The sequence below is a fragment of the Pararge aegeria genome, chromosome 6 (assembly GCF_905163445.1).
Source record: "Pararge aegeria chromosome 6, ilParAegt1.1, whole genome shotgun sequence".
NCBI lineage: Eukaryota > Metazoa > Arthropoda > Insecta > Lepidoptera > Nymphalidae > Pararge > Pararge aegeria.
The window spans coordinates 18,765,117-18,786,536 of NC_053185.1; the positions used below are offsets into that span (position 1 = coordinate 18,765,117).

Below are 21,420 nucleotides of genomic sequence, written 5' to 3' on the forward strand. Positions count from 1 at the left end.
CTACTAACCATAAAATAGTTCCGTATAATGACCTCCACGAATTTTGGAAGACATCTAATCTCGCTCGAAAGATCGAGCATTGGTTCTCTCTAGGGAGCAGGGGTTAAAGCTGGGATGCCATGCATTATAAAAATCTTAAGCCCACTAACCTACCTTTTCAACTCTCGCGACTTACCTTATTATAGTATTTGATGTGTTCACAGTGGCAAACCGTGGCAAGATGCACAAAATTAAGAACTAACAAAAACCGTGTACAAGACTAATAGCATCAAAAACCATTCCACTATAGTAGTCTTTCTCGGACAGCACGGCTAGCATGGGTTTGGAGACAATTATCTCCCCGGGGAAAGGATATAAATTTAACTTCTACCACAGCTTTATCAAGTGTCAGAGCATTGGCGCACAAATGGAAATAATATCAAAATAATATGCGTGTAATAAACGGGGGTAAACATCTCCTATTCCCTGTTGCCGTGCTTTAGCAAGTGGACACGTTGATGAAATCCTTTGTCAGGGGATACAATTTGTATCCTGCCTGTGCTAGCCGTGCAGGCCGTTAGTCACTTCATACCATTTAGCAGTCGACAGTAACGATTTTACCTCTAATGTTCTACACGTTTACCATAAAATGGGAAAAAGATTCTGAGCTAGCAACATTCCGCGGGTGTGAAGGCGTGCGCGGAGCCTTTTCGTACAGCAGCAGCATGATGTCGAACCAAACAATGTTTGGTTGGACACTGCATGCAATAATGGCTGAATGAGGGTCCTGTATGTACTTAATTCTGTAGCAGCATGCTTATTTCTGCGACAAAGCAGCATTGTATAATTACAGGCTATAAGAGGCTTAAAAACCACGCCTTAGGTTAATGCCCCTCGAATAGACGATGGTATACTTATCACGAGGTTGGCCATCTGCTTAGCTCGTTAACCAAAAACATTAAGATTCCCACTACCTCCGAGTGCAGGCTCACCGGTTCGAGATAATTTTATGAATCAAACCGGTATATGTGTAGTGTGAAACTTACTTAGAAATGCGCAAATAGCGCCTGCCGGTTCAGGCTAAATAGTTAATACCATGTAATATTACCTTAATTTTAATGATCCCTGTAGGAATTATAAACACATTTTTTCCTTATGAAGGGGTAAATCCTCACGGTGATTCGTAATAATTGGTCACACAGTACACACAAACACAAATACCATCCTTTAAGAGTTAATAACCTCGCGGTACAAAATCTATATATATATAATGAAAATGGTCTTCGTTTGAGGCTCAATCACGCCTAAACCACTGATCGTATCGACATGAAACTACCACCATTCGATGCGAAATTTTTCCTAGATGGTTTATGGCTATCTATTTTTTGAATTCCAACATTCCTTCATTTTTTTATTGCTGTTTTACTTTTATGAACATTTATCCCGCTAATAAAAACAAAAGATAAGCATTTTCTCTTGATTCTTTTGTTTTCATGGATTTCAACAGAGTGTATTAAACGGATTATGGTTTTTTACATTCAGCTAAGAATCTACTCACGGTAGTGGAGAACGGCTGGACCAATTGGGCTTTTTTTTATCTTCAGAATTGTCAGGAGAAAGATTTGTATGTAAGAAAATTTTAAAAAAGCCCGATAAAAAGTTAAAAATTTCGATGATAATCGAAGAATTCCCATCTATATAGTCACTCACCACGAAATCTTGGGAACCATAAGACTTAGAAACGTGAAACTTGGTAGGAATATTACTTTTGCTATGTAGAGGTCAGCTATGAATAGATTTTAAGAAATTCATTCACCAAAAGGGATTGCGGGGGCGTTAACAATGAACAATTCCCGTTTTTAAACTATAGCTTCTATAGACTTCAAATTTGGTAGGAATCTTCTGTAAGAGGTGTAGAAATAGGCTATGAACGAATTTTACGATAGCTCACCCCACAGGGGGTTGCGGGGGTGGGTATTAACAATTAATATTTTTAATTTTCCGGCTAAAGCTCCTACAAGCTCCAAATTTTGTAGGAATTTTCTATAAGTGATGTAAAAATGATTTATGAACAAATTTTACGATATCCCACCCCAAAGAAGATTGCTGGGGCGTTAACAATGAAAATTTTCAATAGCGATAGCTCCTATAGACTCCAATTTTAGTGAGAGTGTTCTATATGTAATATAAAAATGATCTTCGAGCGGATTTTACAATGAATCACCTCCAATAAGGTTCGCGGGGGTGGGTGTTAACAATAAAAAATTTCAATTTCGAAATATAGCTTCTAAAAATTCTAAATATGGTAAGAATCTTTTATTATTCACATAAAGAACATCTCAAAATGGATTTCAATAAAGTCTACTTCCGACAGGAATTGCGGGGGTGGGTGTTAAAATCTAAAATTTTTATTTCTAACCTGTAACTTCTACAGACTCCAAATTTGGTGGGGATCTTCGTGTATGTAGGGATATTCGTGTATTTCCTTACAACAATCGTCTTTTTGGCAGCGGAGAAAAAGTAATTGAGAGGTTTCAAAAACTTAACTTTACATGTAGCTATCCAATAAACGGACTAAGAATTTTACATTCATTTTACTTTTGCAGACTACATAACCGACGAATTCTTATATTGCGGGATCGCGGAAATGTAACAGATTAAAATGAATGCATTTTCCAAGCACATGAGATGTGGAAAAGAAATTTAGTTACTTATTCCAATAGAATTCATAAAAAACATGCACAATTAATTTTCTATAAAAAATTGATATCACGGAGAAAATTTTAGTTAACAGAAAATTCGGCGCACTTGAACCTAGACAGATTTCAACTTCACATATGAGACTTGCAATGACTTTAACTTAAACTTTCAATGCTCATTTCAAATTTTTTTTTCTTCATGTCAATTATTATTAATTTTTGGAAGAAAGGCACGGAAATGTTATAATGATTGCACATTGAAAGTTACAATGAATATTAGTGAGAAAAATCACCTGGATGAAAGATACAGGCTAAATCGATGGAATTTGGAATTTGAGTAAGTCTAAACAATATCGATGCTACAGCGACGATACAGTTCTATCCGCGGGGCCTATTTATGTTCATACAAAAATAAAAAAAAGGAGAATAATAAAAATATGAAAAAAATAAATAAAAATGAAACATAAAATGTAATTTATTTCCTTTTTCAATTCGCCCAGCGAAGCGGGCGGGAAACGGCTAGTTATGTTTATATAGAAGTGACGCCGTAATTTTTTTTTAATTCGGTTTTTGAACTGTCATGGCGTATCGCTAGAATTTGCAGTTTTAGTTATTGAAAATAAATACCAATCTCACGTATTTGAATAAATATACGTTTTTCATAATGCATTTATAATATATCATTAGATAAATTCAATAATTTTGTAATTCTTTGTTACAGTCATCATACCTATTCCAAATTCTCCAAAAATCCATTATTAAAATACAACAACAAATCAGTAGTTTTTTAGTTACAATTCCTTGAGCTTTAACTTCGGTTCTTCGGTTCTCATCTTTTATGGTCTATGATGATCTCGAGATGGATAAATATAAGTATTAATTATATATTTTTTAATTTTTGTAAGTAGATATGGTGTATGTATTTTGGTGCTGCATTACTAATAATTTATTTCTGTTATAACTAAAAATGAGCGTTTTATAGGTAGCGAAACAGACGTTAAGATGTATTGTATAAATGTGGATAAAGTTTGATTAAATTGCAATCTCAGATATAATTATGAGTTTTATTTATATATTTTGAATTATCATAACAAAATTGCCGCAACTTCCTTCCTTCATAAATTCTGATAAGAACTACATAATGTACCTACTGTAACCCACCCCACCGTGTCGCATCAACCGGTTCTAACCTAACCTAACTTTTTTCCAGTAGCTCGATTCGTAAGGTTCGTAACGCGGTGATAAATAGTAATTACCTTCCCCAGCAATAAGATTATGAAGTACAAAAACGTTTTTTAATATTCTACTGGTAGTTCTAGAACACAAAAAAAACAACTCTTCAGCTTTAACATTAGTATAGATTTTCTTGGTATGTTTTGCTTTTGGACTCCAAAGGTCTTTTCCGGTAGACCACTGTTAGGATGAGCTTCTCCCGCAGAAGACACGGGGCTATAAACGCGTTTCGAAATGTTATATATCAATATCAATAAAGATTTTTTTAGACCTTCACATACAGACTTAACTTGCTTAAACTGTATTCACAAAAAATTTAAGTAGTTTTACACTATTTGATCATCCCATTACCAGGCCTTAACCTGATCTTAAGATGTATATGTGGACGAAACTAAAAAAAAAATCAAAGTACATTAAATAAGGCTTTATTTACACAGTTGGAAGATTCTAAGTGACCAGACTCATATGAGTGACAAGTCACAAGCACAAAATATAGAAGAAAACGATTATTGAGTACAAACTACAATATACCATAATAATATACAAGTTTTGCTTTCATTTGACATTTTTTTACATAAAAAAAAGGATAAATCCCAAAGAAAGTAGTAAAAAATCTTTTTAAGAGACCATCCATAAGCAATTTTTTACCACACATCCTGTAGAATGTGTGATAATTTTTCACATACATTTTCCTATCTTTTCTTTGGCTAAATAAGGCTACGTGTTATTTCAGAAATCTGAAAATGAACAATGATTCAAAGGCCAAGGTAGGTTTCATTTCACTGTTTATTATAATTGATTGTATTTAAACTAGTAGCTCTGCCGATTCCTTATAATATTCAACAGCTTAACGGATGATCTCATAAATAATAGCAACTAGTAAATTACAAAAGACACGGTGATGTATATTTTTCTTTGGGCCCAGTTTTTGGCTGCATTCTTATCAAGTTTGGTGTGAGTGAGGTTTAAATACTAGGCTGAGCACAAAATTTAGGTAAGGTAAGTACCAGGCTGACCGCAATTAACAGAATATTGAGGAAAAAGTACTGATTTGGCTTTGGTCTCATAACTTAACCTGCTATACTAGTGCTTTCCTTTACACATCTTCCTTGTAGAACAGAAAAGCAATATTTTTAAACCTGACAACCTGTTGTATCTGTATCTGAAACGAAACTAAAAAGCTGCTCTTTTAGAAATTTCTTTAAATTTAAAATTTAAATTTAAAAGTGACAGCAATAAGTTTAGAGAACTGCAATATAATTTACAAAGATCTCTCTTACTAAAAATAGGTTTTAGCTAATATTACATTAGTTATACAGATGTTATCACTTTCAAATTTGAATAGCATCAAATACATGTAAATTGAGGCTATGAGAATAATTCAAATGACAAAAGTAGATTGCTCAACAATACATCTTTTAAAGGAAACATACATAATCTATTCTTATCAACCTGCAACATTCTGCTGTGTTGGTTGTGTAATGACATATCTATTTGATTTGATTGCCTCTTTAGTACAAATGAGTTCTTCGCCTTTAAGGAAGGAATCCTTCAAAATTTATAGTTAGCTGGAAAATATGTACATTGAGATCTGATTGCAGCTGGTTGACCACACAACCTCTACATATTGCAGAAATAGTATATATTAGAAAATGATAAAATGCATCTGTAGCCAAGGAGTACAGTCACATATATAAAAATTATCTATTGGAAAAGTTACTGTAGATTATGTCCCCTTACTCCACCTCACCTCGTAAAAAAACCGAATGCAATTCCACTATTATCTTACAACTACATATAACTACTTAACTCTAAGGAACAGGGTGTTGGTTGGGTGTCAAGCCGCCATGCTCCGGGCTGTGTTTCTGTTTTTTCCTCTTCTTCTCCTTTTTTCTCTTCTTGCGTTCCTTGTCGTCCTCATGACGCTTTTGCTTTTTGTGCTTCTTTTCATATGTGTCGGGGTTTGATGAGTCTGAAACAGCAAATTGTATAAAAATAAAGAAATGAGAAACCTTGAAGAAAATGCCTTAATGGTCTTAGTTTTGGAATGGGAGCTATAGTTGAATGAATGTATTAAGTTATCATTGCTTTGCATTAAACAAACAAGTTAATATGAATGAAAATGTTGAGAGATTTTATTTTACACACAAATATTTCTGAAATAGACCCATAGATGGCAGTTATGATGTGTACAAAACACAACAGCGATCTGATGGCTACATAGGAAAACATAAAACTAATGCTACAAGGGCTTCAGACACCTGGTCTAGGAAGCTCACAACAAACTCAGCTGAGGAAAGGTTATGATGAGTTATTTTATGCAGGGTAATTTGTGGCATTAGTTGTAGACTCCTTAAAAATACAGAAGCAGAATCTTATCTAGTAGGTTATAGGGTATGAACCCTCTTTTGGGGTAATTTTTTATGTTTTAGTTCTTTTGAAATACTGTTCTACTTTTTTAACATGTATATTGAGATGGGTTTTGCCTAAATTAAACAATCATTATTATCCTGATGAGAGGTTGCGATGATAATAGTATTTGTCAATGATACTTGTTAAACTACTATTCCATTAACACTGTTAGTAAACTATACCCTACCTTGTAAAGGTGTGTCCTGCCCAGGTGGTGCGCCGTCCTTGTGTTTGTGCTTCTTGTGTTTATTGGGTTTGTGTTTCTTGGGCGGTGTGGCACTGACATAGCGATACTGTTCCGGTAAAGGCCCTGGGTGCAATCTGAATCCTGCTAATTGTGCACTACTCAACGGCAGTAATTCTTTGCCACCTATTGGCCTCTTTGCTATGACTGAACCAAGAGTACTGTTGTCTTCTTGCCCTGGTCCATCCATTATTCCAGGTAGGTTCGGCAGAAAAGATGATAGTGACTCTTTTAGTTTCTTGCCATTAAATTTACTGTAAGAATGCTCTAATCCATGATACGCCATCAAGTTTGTGGCCCCTGTTTGTTCACATTCCGCTAAAAAGAACAAATACGCATAAGAGAATTAACATTTTTTTTTTGTATAATTAGTTATATTTTTTATTATACAATTTAAATATCTTACCTGGAGGTTCTTTCATCAAATAAAAAGGTCCACTATGGACTATGGAAGGATTCTTGCCGAGCGAAATGGTAGTTTTGAGGGTGCCCGAGGAATCCTGTCGTGAAACTACTGGTGACCTCCCACCCCTGGGTGAGGACTTTGGTGAATAGGGCTCAACCTTCCTAAACTGATCAGACATCATCTTGCATCTGCATTGTCTATAAAAACTAACATAAAAACGAAATCCCTGTAAACAAAATGATAAAATTTAAAAAACAAAATTTATAAAGTCCTCTTCCCTTCCCTTTGCGAAACCTTCTAAAAACCATAGAGAATAAATTGATAAAGAGCGTTGTCTAACCACAGATACAGACCAACAGGGTAATGAACTAAGTGTTTATATTATCTTTGGAAAAAAATCGACCCGGTTCTGAGATGCTTCTATAATGCTTGAAGAACCAATACCATGAAAAAAAAGAGGAACAAGACCCATTCTAGAAACACCTAAAAGATATTATTAAATTTATTCAATGAATTGTTTGTGGTTTTTGGCATCAGTAGTATCGATAAGATTCAAAAATTCAAAATTATTTTATTTCAAGTAGGCCTAATATGTACTTTTGAAACGTCAAGTCCGTCTTTTTGTAGTAACTCTACCACCGGTTTGGAAGGCAGATTCTACCGAGAAGAAGCCGGCAAGAAACTCAGCAGTTGCTCTTTTCCAACATCACCAATTTACATTTTACATTTTACATTTTAAACATTCATTTTTCTATGTTGTGGGAGATGATAATAATAATAATGAAAGTGGAGCCGGAGGCTTCCAAGCAACCTTGAAGAAATTCATCAAATATACAGTAACCTCGCTACAATAAATGTGTTTTAACATATTCCTTAAACTTATGCATTGGTACGTCCAAAATTACCTTAGGAATCATAGTTCAAAAGCGTATACTCAAACACACAAATGACTTCTGTACTTTTCGGAGACGATATGCAGATGTCACTAATTTATAACCATTTCTTGTAAGTCTAATCTTTATATCCACATTTTGTTTATGTAAACCAATATCTTGTCTTACAAATACTATATTGTTATAATTATATTGTGAAGCTACAGTAAGTATATCATTTCTTTAAACTTCTCACGAAGGGATTCGCGTGATTAAAGTTTATATATTGATCGTACAGCTCTTTTCTTTCAGCTATATATTTACATATGGTATGCTTCGTGGAATTTGAAACTGAACCACTTTAACCGTACCACTTAGCTAAGCTTAGCACCAAATCCTAACAATTTTAAGAGTGGCTCATCCCTTTAGCGTCATTTCCATGGAACAAGTAATGACAATTGGGAACACCGAACACATAAGTATGATTGGTGATCGACGAACATTGATCTCATTCTTTTAAAGCAGATTGTGAAATTAGGCTTTCTTAAGTGCTGGATTTTTCAATATTTTTGAGTAGCTCTGGAATAACTGTTAAAAAGGACATGAAGTTGATGAATTTGCTAATATTCAATATAAGGTAATCCAAAACCACCATGTCAATTTTGTGCATGTTTTATACTACATAGTACGAGATAGAGGTTTTATTTATTAAATAATCCATTGGAGTACGATTATTCCCGAAGTAAAGTAAAGTACCGGGTTTCTCTATGGTTATTACCACGTGTCCGTGTTTTACTAATTTGAAAGACATCTCTAATAAAAAAAATTAAAGAAGAAAAAAACTTAGTCTATGGTTCATGAATTAGCTTCTCGTAACGCGCTACAATTTTCGATAGTGTGTTTGGAAATAAACAGTTCGACGAGTTCAATTACGGCAAATTTTAATTATATGAGATATTTAATGGCCAAAAAATGTTTTTGCATCGTGACATATGTGGTACAAAAGAAGTGCAAAGCTTCTGATAAGAGCAATCCTCGCTCAGCGAAGTGACGCCATTTTACGGGAATGACCAGCCCGCGGCTGCCTCTTATTAGGCCTGATGTAAGGAGTGCTCTATTCACACGGATGCATGGAAACAAATCACTTCTGTTGTACTCGTACTGGACGTACGACTTTAGAGGTACGGTCTATCATCAAAATATTGTTATTGTCTCTATCATAATTCGAATGGGTTTTGATTTCCTCTTGTTCGTCTTTTGTTTCTCGCTAATCAAACCGAACACGTGTTTTATTTTTCCAGAAAACTATGGAAGATGGTAATTTTGCCAACGCTAAGGACGATAAAATCAGTGCAGCAGCTTTGTCAAACTTGTACACTGATCGGTCTTGTAAACTGACGACTAATGGACACGACTTCGCTGGCGAGCCATCTAGCATCTCCGAGAAATCCTTCGAACTGCGACGGACTAGTCCCGGTACATTGCAGGACGACAAGTTCAGGAAACGTATAAATCCACTCCGGATACATTTGGGCAAGAGGCCATTTGTTGATAACTCTGTACCTCTAACAGTCAATAATGTAAACAAGAAGAGAAAACCGTTAGTTAACAAACCAAGTGATACCAGTACACCTAAAGCAGCAGTACCCCGTGTACCAAAGCTCATACCCAAACGCTTGGACCACAATCAATTTCAAAATGTTACACAACACAACAATCATGCTTTGGATCATGAGCAAGATAAACCTGTGCCGCGACTTGTGCCCAAAAGCCAGTTATTTCAGTTTAAAAAGAGTAAAATGGAAAAAGGGCCCCAGTTGAAAGAGTATGCCCAGAGTCTAGGTTTGCAGCCTATGGTGAAGTTCAAGTGTCGGAAGTGTTGTTCCATGTCTTTTAAGACCCTGGCCATGCTCAAGGAGCATCAACTTGTGTGTCGTGCACAAGCAAAGGAGCCCGCATTGAGCCCAGAAGCAGCTCCCAGCACTGACAGTAATGCTGGGGGCCCCTCTAGAGTTACTCGCAAAGTTTACCTGTGTTCAGCTTGCGGCACGTATTATGAGAACTGGAATCTCTTCCTACATATGCGTGAAGTGCATAGCAGGCATATATGTTTATTTTGTTTAGGAATGTTTTCAAAGGCAGAGAAGTTATCTTCACATTTGACAAACAAACATAATGTGCAAGAGTTTAATTATGATAGTAAAGATGACTTTTGTAAAGTTTATAATGGGAGCTTTTATTTAATGTGCTGTGTCTGTGATGAGATATGTAGTGAGAAGGATGACTTTTTCAATCATGACTGTAATAATGTGAAACCGAAACCTGTGCCTGTGCTTATTAGTAAGAATTCTATAAAGTCAAAAAATGCAAAATTAGTCAAGAATAGTAATGAAGCTACTAGAAATGGACCTTTAGTGTTTAATAAAGAATTTGTAAAGCCATCAAGTGAGCAAAAAGAATTTAGTGAAATAAAACCTGACACAATTTTGCAGCCTCAGAGATTGGAGTCTAATGCAAATATGAGTGACACTTTTACTAGCAATATAAGTATAAGCTCTGAGAGTTCTGCATCTACCAGTAAAGAAACCAACCCAACCTTAGATTCTATAAATGAAGGGAAGCGTTCAATCATTAACAAAACTCCTGTGAGCCCAGTTAATCGAATATCACAAGATAAAGACCCTAGTTCATCAGTACCTAATGGTAAGGAGTTACTAGACCAATCAGATGACAGTGACTCACCTGACACAAGCAATCTACCGGGATCCCCATGTCATGAAACATCATTTAAACAAAAAGAGCCTTCCTGTTTACCTTTGGAAAAAGAATGTGGTATTAAATTAAAGTTAAGCCTCAATAATGCCAACTCACCAGTAATCATAAACTCCACAGTGGACCCAACAGTTGGACAGCAATATGCACAAAAACCACCAACACGTAATAGAAGACCACCAAAACGATATGAAAAAGACAAACCACCTGTATCTCAAGCAAAACATACTCATTCTGCACCACAAACAAAACCTTCTATAAAAATTACAATTTGTGATAAAGCTGACAGCCCATTTGTGAAAACTACAAGTGTAGAAAATGACCAAGAGACAATAGTCAAAACTCTAGTGAATAACAACATTGAGCCATTAACCAGGCTACCTGAAACGAAACCCGAAAATGCCATCAAAACTACTATTTATGACAATAAATTAGAAGATATCAATACCTTAAATAGGGTCCCAAAGTTAACTGTGAGGGTACCTAAAGAATTTCTAGATAAAGACTCATCAAGTGATTATTCGTCAGATAGTGATGCTGGTGAAAAGTTACCAACTGACGATAAAGATTGCACCAATGAAAATATCCCTCAAAACAAAGATGAAACAACAGACACTGTAGACAGTGTTGCTTATGAAGTTCCAAAAGAAGATGTAACAGAAATAAAGAATGACCCTGAGCCCGCAAATGAAGTTAAGGATGAAATAAAAGAAGAAGTTCCACCTGATCCTGAAATAAAAACTGAACCACCAGATGTAACTTCTTCTGAGGATATTAATGTTGAAGACCCTGAAGTAACTGATGATATTCCTGTAACTGAGTTAACTTTAGATAGGGCAATTGATAAATATCCTACTAAAGATCTTCTTAAGGTCTTTTTAACTTCAACTATTTTTAACTGCATATATTGTAATCATGCACGTAAAATTGCTGTGAATTGTGAGCAGCTAGCACTCCACATGGTTGCAGAGCACCGCTTTTCAGCCACTGTCGATAGTATAACAGCTGAAGAGCTGATGCCAGAGACTATTGCAGCTAAAGTGAAAGCTGCAGCTGAAGAAGTATCCTCTATTTATATCAATTTGGACTCTTATGATAGTATAGATAAGTGTGATACAGTTCAGCCAAACCTAATTTTTGAATGTTTTCAGTGTTATTTCAAAACTGCAGTTCATAAAGATCTCTATTTCCATAATCGTAAAATGCACCAGAAAACAATACTGCTGTGTGTTATGTGTAAAAATAACTTTTATTCTTATAGTGAGTTATTATGTCATTTATGCCCTGGAACATATGATTCCGAGTATGAAATTAAGTATAGATGTTGTTTTTGTAATGTAGACAATATATCCTCTTCATTTAGACTAATGGTGCATCTTCGTAAGATACACCACACCTGTGATGTATGTTTAGAGTTTTGCCAAAGTCAAGCACGTTTGTCCAACCATGTGTGGAAACACAAGCTGCACCATTTATGCTATCGATGTGGTATAGCCTACAGAAATAAGCCAGATATTACTAATCATTTATTTTGGAAGCATGGCACAGAGAGTGTATTATGTAAAAGATGTTTGCAGAAAAAATGGCCACATGTCTACCATTTCTGTACACCCCCAGCTACATTTGCTTGTGATGAATGTACCCTCCAGTTCACAAGAGCTGTAAGTTTAAAGGTACATAAAAGATTTCATTCTGAAGAATATCCCCATGTTTGCACTGAAGATGATTGTACAGAAAAGTTTGTATCTAAGAAGATCCTTAGTAAACATTTAGATGAACATAAAAAAAAATTAATCGCGGAAAGTATGGATGAAGAGAAAATACCTGATAAAAATGTCTCTTCAGAAGATAATCCCAAAGAACCAATTCCTACTATTGATCTAGTTGATAAACCGAAAGAAGAAGCTGGATCTTCTGAAGATAAAGCTGAGGCTGGAACTGAGCAATTATCCAAAAAAGGCAAAAAGAAGAAAATAAAAGACAAAGACGCATTACTGTTAGATGTTAATTTACCAGCACTGAACTTGTCTGAAAGTGATAGTAGTGATGAATCAGATAGTGGTGTTTCGCAAATCAAAGATGAGAACACCCAAGATAAACTCAAGAGTGAAGCTGATGAAAGTAAATCAGAAATAGAGGAGAAACCTCCAGCAGTAATGAATGTTGAAATACCGCCTGATAATGCAGAAGAAAAAATTGAGCCACCTGAGGAAGATAAACCGAGTGAAGAAAAAGTATTAGAAATATGGGATAACTTTAAAAAATACCAGGCCAAGGTAGAAAAACAAAGAGAAAAAACGCCTCCATTAGTTCCTATTCGGAAACATGTCTGCGAATCAGATCACGATTATTGTATAATACCAACTGATGTAAATGGTGACGATGACGTTTTCAGCAACGAGAAAAAGAAAAATAAAAGATCTCCAAAAAAAAGACACGGAGGACTTTCTTCCTCTAGCAGTAGTAGTAGTGACAGTGATTCCAGTTGCTCTTGTGGATCTAATTGCAGTTGCTCATCAAGCAGTGGTTCATCTTCTAGCAGTTCATCAGATTCAGATTCGTCCGATGAATCAGGAAATGAAAAGAAAAAGAAGCAAAAGAAATCACTTTCACAGAGAAGAGCCAGTAATGGTTCAAATGTTGATGTTATGGGAATGGCGGAAACACCAATATTAGTTCCAGAAAAAACAGAACCCCCTATTGCTGAAAGTGATTTAGAAACTGAAGAAAGTGAAACTGATGAAGAGTTTTATGATAAAAATCCGCAAAAAATTGCCAATAAAATGTATACTGACAAGCGTAACCAATTATTACTTCTAGCTTCCGTAGCGCCATCTGGTGGTTCAATGTCAGGAGAAGTAAGCCGCTGCACTACACCTATCAAAGAAGAAGAACCGAAAGATATGAAGGACGAGAAAAAAGAGACTATGGAAGAAGTTGAAACAAAAGTTAAGACAAACAGTAGTAAAAAGAAAAGTAAAAAGAAAAAGAGATCTAGGAATTCCAGAAAGCATGGACCCATTAAGATGACCATTCCTAAGGATGTTATTGCAAAATGTGAAGCAGAAACACTACCTTTCATGCCTAATAAAATTACAATATCCTTACAATCAAATACAGTGCAAATCCCAGAACCATCTACACCAGTCGTTGAACCTCCGTCACCAAACATCACGGTAACACCGATGCAGTCAGCAGAAAGCAAAAGAGCGTCGAAAAGAAGACGGGTGCCTAATAAGTTTTATGGCTACTCAAGCGATGAAGAATCCCCTCAAACAACGACTGCCCACACAGCCTTAAAACCTCAACAACCCCCTAAACTAGAATGGAGGAAAGAAGATTTACCATCTCCTGTCACGCACAAATCTAAGAAAGAGATACCATCGACAGTCATTCCGCAACGAATGTTGAATTATAATGAGCCAATTAGGTTAACTGCACCAATTCCCGACCCTGAGCCTCCCCGCTTCTTGATGAATTCAGAGTCTATGGAATCTAGCAACGATTCAGATTCAAGCAACAGTGGGGCGTTAGAGATATATCAACCGGAGCAAAATTCGATACCAGTCCCTCCTCCGACGTATTTGAATTCAGGCACGTCCAGTTTGCCTTACACGTTCAGTAGAAAAACTGGGCGTCAAGCACGTGAGGGTGAGAGCGTGTATTGCTATTGCAGAAGCCCCTACGATGAAGTGTCGGAGATGATCGCCTGCGACGCGGAAGGCTGTCCCATTGAATGGTTCCACTTCGAATGTGTCGGAATCATGGTACCGCCCAAAGGTAAATGGTACTGCCCCGAGTGTAGGAAAAATCAGAGTTTCTCAGGTATCAGATAAGTCGATAATCGAAAGCTAAGTGTATATATAACTATGCCGTATTTGTTATCTGTATATAATTTATTGATTGTAGATACTTTAGCTTTACCTGTATATCTTTGTAGTTAGTTCATTTAAGTTAGGATATTAGGCACGAAAAAAAAATGTATCATCGTTATAAAAAAGTACATGTTATGCTTGGTTCTGGCTGTGCGGCCGATTCTGTCATGTAAAAATTGTTACTGACTAAACATATACAGCAAACTGAATTATAAATCCAATTTTTGATACCACTATTGTATTCTTATTTACAGAAAGCCCTGCTGTCATTTCGTTACTAAACTTAGGAATATTATGAAAGAATGAATAAACTTTTATTGTACACCAAAGAAAAAAAGTACTTACAGATATAAACATAGAACAAAAGAGTACAATTTAGTGGCCTTATCGCTACATAGCGAATTATATGGAATATATGTATAGTATTTTTTGCTGTATTTAAAGATTTTAGCAAATAGCATTTTTTCCTGTCCTAAATGACCGACGATGATAAAGTTCTTAAACAATTTTCCCGGGATCGAACCTGTTACTTGTACGGTCAGATTTGTTGATTTGGGACTTGAGTTTCCATAAGTAGCAATAGCTTTCTTGTTGTATATATACTTTTTTTAGGCAATTTTGCCTGCACTGTATCATATAATACATCTGTATTATGGATGGTAGAGGTAAGGAGAGTCATCTGTGTATATGAAAAAGTGTCGTCAAAATGTATTAAATTAGGATGGCGCCACATTTGCATCAGGGTAACTCTTAAAAGAAGCGCCAAATATAAATATTGTTAGAGTAGGCTTGAAAAATAAACAAGGAAGTATGGAGATACAAGGAAGTAAGGTTATATTTACCACAATATTTTGTACAACGTAAGTTGTTGAAATTCTCAATAATTAACTACTTTAGTCGATAATGACATTAAATTTTTTAACTCGGCATACTTCAATTCATCTACGATTGCTACATTCATACCATACCCTGTGCATCCACCATCGCCATTGTGGAGGATTTTTGAACTGTTATTTAGCGCATACACTGGACACTTTTTCAACTTTTCTCCCATATAAGATGACTCTCCTTACCTCTACCCTCCATAATCTGTATGGAAGTTGGATAGTTTGCTCTATGGAAACCATTAAGTTCAATCGCATTAGAGTAACTAAAAAGACGTAACATTTTCGGTTTTGCGAAGTCATGGGACCTTTTTTTTACTTACAAAGTAGTTTAAAATATGTATGAGTTTCTAAGAACAAATCATCCAATCGTTGTCAGGGATATTGCATCACGCACTATTATTTCTACATTTTATGAATTTCCGTGCTTGTCTCGCGAAAACTATTCTCTCACGTCGTCACTTTTCGGTATTCATATAATAGATTATAGTTTAAACTATCATAATATCAACTCATTATTGCCCCAATACAGGGCACGGGGCTTCTCCCACTATAAAAAGGGGTTAAGGCCGTAGCCTACCACGAAGGCCTAGTGTGGATTGGTGGATTCTTCAAATCTTTGAGATCATAATGTAGAAGTCGCAGGTATGCAGGTTTCTTCACGATGGTTTCCTTCACCGTGCACATGCGCCCATATAAACTTGATTGTAATTTATTTTACTCATTGTATTGTATTATTATAAACATGATTTCATAATTGTAATTAGTATTATTGTAATTAAATAAATAAATATAATACGAAAATGCACACATCGCCATCCAGCCCCAAAGAAAGCGTAGCTGCTGTTAGGGGTCTATAAATAAATACTTATAATATACATATAAACACCCAGACACTGAAAACAGTCATGTTCATCACACAAACATTTTCCAGTTGTGGGAATCGAACCCACAGTAATTGCCAACATCTTAATTGTACCTAGTAGTAACATCAATTAGAATTTAAATATTACCCTGACAACAATTTGCATGCCAATTTGGCGTAGTACAGTGACTATCTACAATTATTTTTGTTTACCTGTATCAGCAAATAAATAAAACTGAATTGAAAAGTTAGAGGTACGTGCTGGGATTCGAACTCGGCCCCCGAAGTCCTACCCACTGGGCTATCACCGCTTTAAACACCACGTTTACACAATACCAAAGAGAATATAATTATTCGTTTTAGGTACAATAATAGCATGGTAATACAAACACTTGATAGTAACATATTAAACCAATGCACTACCTTAAAAACACAAAAGTGTGCTCTAGGTACTTCGATACTTTGTTCTTTGGTTAATATTTTTTTGAAGGCGTCATATTTTCAGTCAAATTTGAAGGTAGGTATTTACTGTAAAAATCATGTAAAATAAATTGATTACAAATAAACCATCTCCTTACCATCCATTTAGTTAAATTGGAATATAATCAAAAATGGATTTTGGAAATATTTGCTTGAATAAGCTTACATGCAACAAGTTTGGTAAATACCTAAGAAGCTAAATTTTTTTTTTAATTCTTGTTTTACAGCAAGGTTGAGGCCCTTTCGAAGACGTACTTTGTTATCTAAGAAAAACTTATGAAACAATAAAATTAGTAGTACTTACGCGACGGTTCACGGCTCTGAGTTTGGACCCTATTTATCTTGTAGTATACGAGTTTACAACGTTTGATTAGGATTGTCTACCTACCTATGTCATACAGAGTAGAGCAGTCATGTCTACCAAAATATTGTCGTGCAGTGATGGTCACGTGGGGAAGATCATCGTCATCATGTCAAACACACGTTTGGTAGAGGTTTTTACGCGCTACAATTTTTTAGCTGCTTGTATACCTACTGCGGAGTCGCACCCTGCACCAAAAAGGGCGTCAATGTTGTACTTCCTAGAATGGGATCGCCACTTCAGTTGCCCGATTCAATAACTTTACCAACAGTTACTATAAGCGGTGGTCACCAACTGTTGCTATCAAGTTATGCGTTTTGTATAGCCATTATTAACAGCAGAGCCTTCGCACGCCCATTGGTTCACTAAGCGATTTGGCCCGCCCACGTTCTTTCTCATCTGATCACATAAAGATACTCAGAGCTTTATTACGAGTACCATAAAGAAAGAAAGAAAGTAATTTCATAAAGAAAGTTCGGAGTCTCTTTAAAGTTTTATTACAGAAAAATTACTTATTTTAAGGCAAGCATAAAGCCAACGAGCCTAGGAAAAAAACGCTTTTGGAGGAAGTGATGAGGCCTATTTCTCCTTGGGATGGTAAGAAGTTTTTTTTAACATTTGATAAACAACTAAGACACCGTGAGGTATCTTTGCATAGTTCGAGTCTATGTAGGACTGAGGTGCATCGAAAAAGCAGTCGTACTTATATCAAAATCCATGTTATTCAATCAAATTTGAAAAAATCCTAATCAATTGAATAAAATATCCGGCAAATATTAATTTATAGTTATCAAAAGTTCAATTATTTACCCACTTTATAAATTTACTGTAACGCATTATAAGTATGCATTTCCGTCCAGTACATATACTTATAAGGGCCAGTTGGTAGAGAAAAATACCTACCTAACGCGATGTGAGAGTCTGAAGCCAGTAACCAGATTCCCTCGTTGACAATACGATTAGATACGCGCGATCGCTTGGAGAGGTTGATGAGCTTATCAAATATCATCCACAAGGTTACAAAAAGTTTCCCAGCTCGGCTAGCAGGGGCAAGAGTCAATTATATCCCAGGAGAAAGGATAAAAATTCATCTTCTCCCACAGCGTTATCAAATCTTCACTGGTGCACAAGTCGAAATAATTTCCAAATAATATAACGGAGGTAAATTTCTACTATTCCATGTTCCCGGGCTTTAGGAGTTGGACACGTTAATATCAGGGGGATATAATTTTTATCTCCTGCCCGTGCTAGCCCTGCTGATCTATTTTGGCCACAGTGGTCAATCAATCTCCAGAGAGAGTTTCCAGGTATGCGGCAGATATTATAGTGCATATAATGTGTGCAAATTAGTGTGTGCAAAACTGTAAACACAACTGCACTGCCTAGGCCCTCATTCTTATAGTTCAATGTTACGTCATGCGGCACCTCCCTCATCATCGCTATGTTGCGATAAGGGCATCAAATTGTACTCTCTTGCTCTATGAGTGTATCTCTGTAAATACCTTTTACATTGGTGTCAGTAAAAGTATATTCATTCATTCATTCACTTCCGACACACTCGCAAGAACATCAGGCGCATCACAGCTTGTGTGCTCTCCAAGGCACACGGGTGATTCACCGCCAATTTCCGATCTTCGGGCTGGTACTAAGAATTTCTTAATAGAAAAACAGTAGGTATTGGACCTACCTATTTATTCTTTGGACCCGGGAATCGAACCCAGCAACCTGCCTTCAATATAAAATTCTTAATGAGTTTACTATTGCTGATGAGAACTATTGCTGGAGAGGTTCAGGCAGCTGTTTGCAGTAAGTTAAGTTAATACCACGTCCACGAGCTCGATGGAGTAGTGGCGGTTTCTAATTTTGAATGGAGCTATTTTGTTCTAAAATGACTGATGTCAGATTAAGGCAGAAAAGGATCAAATATTGTTTCACATTCATTATAAAACCACCTCTAATAATTTTAATTAAGTTATAACTATGATGCACTTCTTAGTTTTTACCCTTAAGCTTTTAATATTTTTAGTGAAAGGTAGTGTGTTGCATTCATTGTTCGACTAGGCGAAAAGCTATTTATTGAAAATTCACAAATCGATACTAATCGATTAACCGACTATTACTGAAGAAATCGTAATTCAGGTTTTGTAGGTTGGACTTAAGTATTTATTCTTTCAGTTTCAATTTACTTCTAAGTCAGTGAGTTACAACGGTATAACGGTGATGGCGCTATTTTAATAATTAATGCACATGGTAGCTACTTTACTCAATGTACATTTTATACTTTAGTAACTACGTTACCTAACTTAATTCTGTAGTACTGTAAATAATTATGCTTCGGTAACCTTGCGTTTTGATAAATAAATAAAACTATATTAGGTATTGTTAAGATTTTTTTATTTTAAGTTTGTATAAAAACCTTTGCTCAAAAATAAAGTTCCTTAAATTGATTTGTGAATTGGTTTTTCGTTCACCAAGGTAGCTCAGTTCCATCGTACTGTAAGAACTTTCCACTGTCTGCCTCTCCGAGCTTGCCGACGGTTTCGAATATGCCAGATACGCTAGTTTCAACATCTAAGGGTGCGTTTTTGCCACCCATATCGGTTTTCACCCAACCCGGATGCATTGACGCAACAAGGATTTGATCTTTTTTCAGATCAATACTCATCGATTTAGTTGCAGCATTTAGTGCTGCCTGTAAAAAAATATATATTAATGCCTTTTATAATTTTTGCTACAATAAGAAAAAAAAGTTATTAACCTTGGAACATCTATAAGGGTAGAAGCCTCCTTGATCGTTCTGGGCAATGGATCCAAGAACAGAACTCATATTTATTACAGCAGCTCTGTAAGCACTAACGGGCTTGTCCTTGTTTAGTTCAGCAGCTTGTTTCAAAAGCGGAATAAGAGCCTAGATAAAAAACAACATTACTTTCTTCAATGACTTACGGTATATTCAATGCGGGCCGCAATACAAACAATAAATATTTCTTGCTCGATAGTTTCATAATAAAATAACCTTACGTATCTAAAACAGGATTAATTTGCATGGCATTACTATAACCGGTCCAAAGTTCTATGAGTAAGAGTAAGAGTGCCGTTATGTGGTTAAAGTGTCTAAACGTTGCCCTTCGTTCTGTTGAAGAATATGTACTTAGCGAAAAGAAATATTTTTTTAGCTGCAGTGTGGCCCGTAACCGGATTTGTTTTTTACCTTGGTCAGCATTATTGGCGCGATAGTGTTGACTGTAAGGTTTTCTAATAACTGTTCTGCTTTTACCAGATTTAATTTAGTGAATTTTGTGCTAATTCCAGCATTATTTATAAGCAAATTCAAACCTTGAGTCCCCATTACTTTTGAGATCTGGGGTGATAGATCTACATAATTTGTGGTATTTTTAACATCTGAAAATTAAAATTCGCAGTTAAGTCTCATAGAATTTCGTCCTTTCGCAAGCATACATTTTTAACTCAAATAAAAGATACCTAAATGTAAAATGTGAAGATTTTTGTACTCCTGGGCAACGTTTTTTAATTCCTGCAAATAAAAAAACATAGCTGAAGTGTTTTATTTTAGTCCAAAGAAAAATATTAAATTATGGTGCAATCGTGAATTGGATGCTGCCTCGTACCTAAGGATGCTAGATACACTACATCTCGATTCTACCGGTTTCGATTTGCATCGTCATTGCCCGTATCTAGCAAGTGACGTCATCGATGACGGCATTCTATGTCATGTCATGCTCGAGTCGCGGTCGGCTAGATTACTAAAGTTTTCGACCATCTCTTTCTCGCACGGTAATAAAAGGTGCCCCATAATACGCGACAGCAAGTCTAGCATTTTTAATTGAATCGGTGTTCGGTGTCGATACGGTAGTATAGAGTGCAAACGTGTGAATTTAGTGAAGTTTTAAGTTAAAATGGCACCAATAGGTGAGTTAAAACAAACATCTCGAGTTATTTAATTGTAAATCATACCTCAGAAGTAGTTCGACAAGTCGCGAATATATTTTCGGCCTTGTTGTGTTTTGTGAGGTATTTCACCATACCCAGTCCCAGGCCTCTGTTTGCTCCAGTGATTAAAACAGATTTCATTGTGAGAACACTGGATCTTGTACTAACTTTCTATATATTTGAGCTGGAAGTCTGAAACACTACCTTTACGCAAGTAAAAGTTTTAAAGAGTGTTTTTTTCTGTCTCTGTCACTTCACTTCTTTCACGTCAAAATGACACTGTTTAACAATTTCCGTAAATTTAGTAATTTTGTGAAGCCGCTCAAAAGGACGGAGTGTCTCTTGGTACTATCAAAGCGCACATATGCCAGTAAGTTTTGCTGATAT

General features: G+C 35.9%; 4 protein-coding genes across 5 annotated transcripts in view; 2 read left to right on the forward strand and 2 right to left on the reverse strand.

Moving 5' to 3' along the window:
- Positions 1 to 4,320: 4,320 nt before the first annotated feature.
- LOC120624636 (mediator of RNA polymerase II transcription subunit 19) lies at positions 4,321 to 7,271 on the reverse strand. The gene is made up of 3 exons (XM_039891290.1): positions 6,974 to 7,271; positions 6,511 to 6,885; positions 4,321 to 5,883 (listed from the first exon to the last, which is right to left on the reverse strand). The coding sequence occupies exons 1-3, from the start codon at positions 7,152 to 7,154 to the stop codon at positions 5,723 to 5,725; spliced, it is 717 nt and encodes a 238-aa protein (XP_039747224.1). The 5' UTR covers positions 7,155 to 7,271; the 3' UTR covers positions 4,321 to 5,722.
- A 1,441-nt stretch (positions 7,272 to 8,712) lies between these two features.
- On the forward strand, positions 8,713 to 14,725 carry LOC120624237. Its single transcript, XM_039890675.1, has 2 exons — positions 8,713 to 9,026; positions 9,147 to 14,725. Exons 1-2 carry the CDS (start codon positions 8,976 to 8,978, stop codon positions 14,451 to 14,453), a joined length of 5,358 nt encoding a protein of 1,785 aa, XP_039746609.1. The 5' UTR covers positions 8,713 to 8,975; the 3' UTR covers positions 14,454 to 14,725.
- A 4,734-nt stretch (positions 14,726 to 19,459) lies between these two features.
- On the reverse strand, positions 19,460 to 21,328 carry LOC120624218 (C-factor). The gene is made up of 5 exons (XM_039890637.1): positions 21,058 to 21,328; positions 20,566 to 20,617; positions 20,294 to 20,484; positions 19,841 to 19,990; positions 19,460 to 19,774 (listed from the first exon to the last, which is right to left on the reverse strand). Exons 1-5 carry the CDS (start codon positions 21,172 to 21,174, stop codon positions 19,550 to 19,552), a joined length of 735 nt encoding a protein of 244 aa, XP_039746571.1. The 5' UTR covers positions 21,175 to 21,328; the 3' UTR covers positions 19,460 to 19,549.
- Positions 20,836 to 21,420, forward strand: part of LOC120624217 (thioredoxin reductase 1, mitochondrial) — a 29,200-nt gene continuing 28,615 nt past the window's right edge. The window contains exon 1 of one of the 2 annotated variants that reach the window (XM_039890636.1): positions 20,836 to 21,012. In XM_039890636.1, coding sequence (XP_039746570.1) covers positions 21,000 to 21,012 — 13 coding nt within the window. In that variant the 5' untranslated portion in view covers positions 20,836 to 20,999. Of the gene's footprint in view, positions 21,013 to 21,306; positions 21,404 to 21,420 lie in introns of those variants that run through there. The other variant, XM_039890633.1, reaches the window with a different exon arrangement.

Bases quoted from the DNA above. Each gene is read 5' to 3' on its own strand.
- LOC120624218 (XM_039890637.1), bottom strand. From the start codon at position 21,174: ATGAAATCTGTTTTAATCACTGGAGCAAACAGAGGCCTGGGACTGGGT. The intron at 19,991-20,293 runs GTAAAAAACAAA...TTTTTTATCTAG, and splicing joins CGCCAATAATGCTGACCAAG to GCTCTTATTCCGCTTTTGAA. The intron at 19,775-19,840 runs GTTAATAACTTT...ATTTTTTTACAG, and splicing joins ACCCTTATAGATGTTCCAAG to GCAGCACTAAATGCTGCAAC.
- LOC120624237 (XM_039890675.1), top strand. From the start codon at position 8,976: ATGGAAACAAATCACTTCTGTTGTACTCGTACTGGACGTACGACTTTA. The intron at 9,027-9,146 runs GTACGGTCTATC...TTATTTTTCCAG, and splicing joins CTGGACGTACGACTTTAGAG to AAAACTATGGAAGATGGTAA.
- LOC120624636 (XM_039891290.1), bottom strand. From the start codon at position 7,154: ATGATGTCTGATCAGTTTAGGAAGGTTGAGCCCTATTCACCAAAGTCC. The intron at 6,886-6,973 runs GTAAGATATTTA...TGTTCTTTTTAG, and splicing joins TTTGATGAAAGAACCTCCAG to CGGAATGTGAACAAACAGGG. The intron at 5,884-6,510 runs GTAGGGTATAGT...TTGCTGTTTCAG, and splicing joins GCAGGACACACCTTTACAAG to ACTCATCAAACCCCGACACA.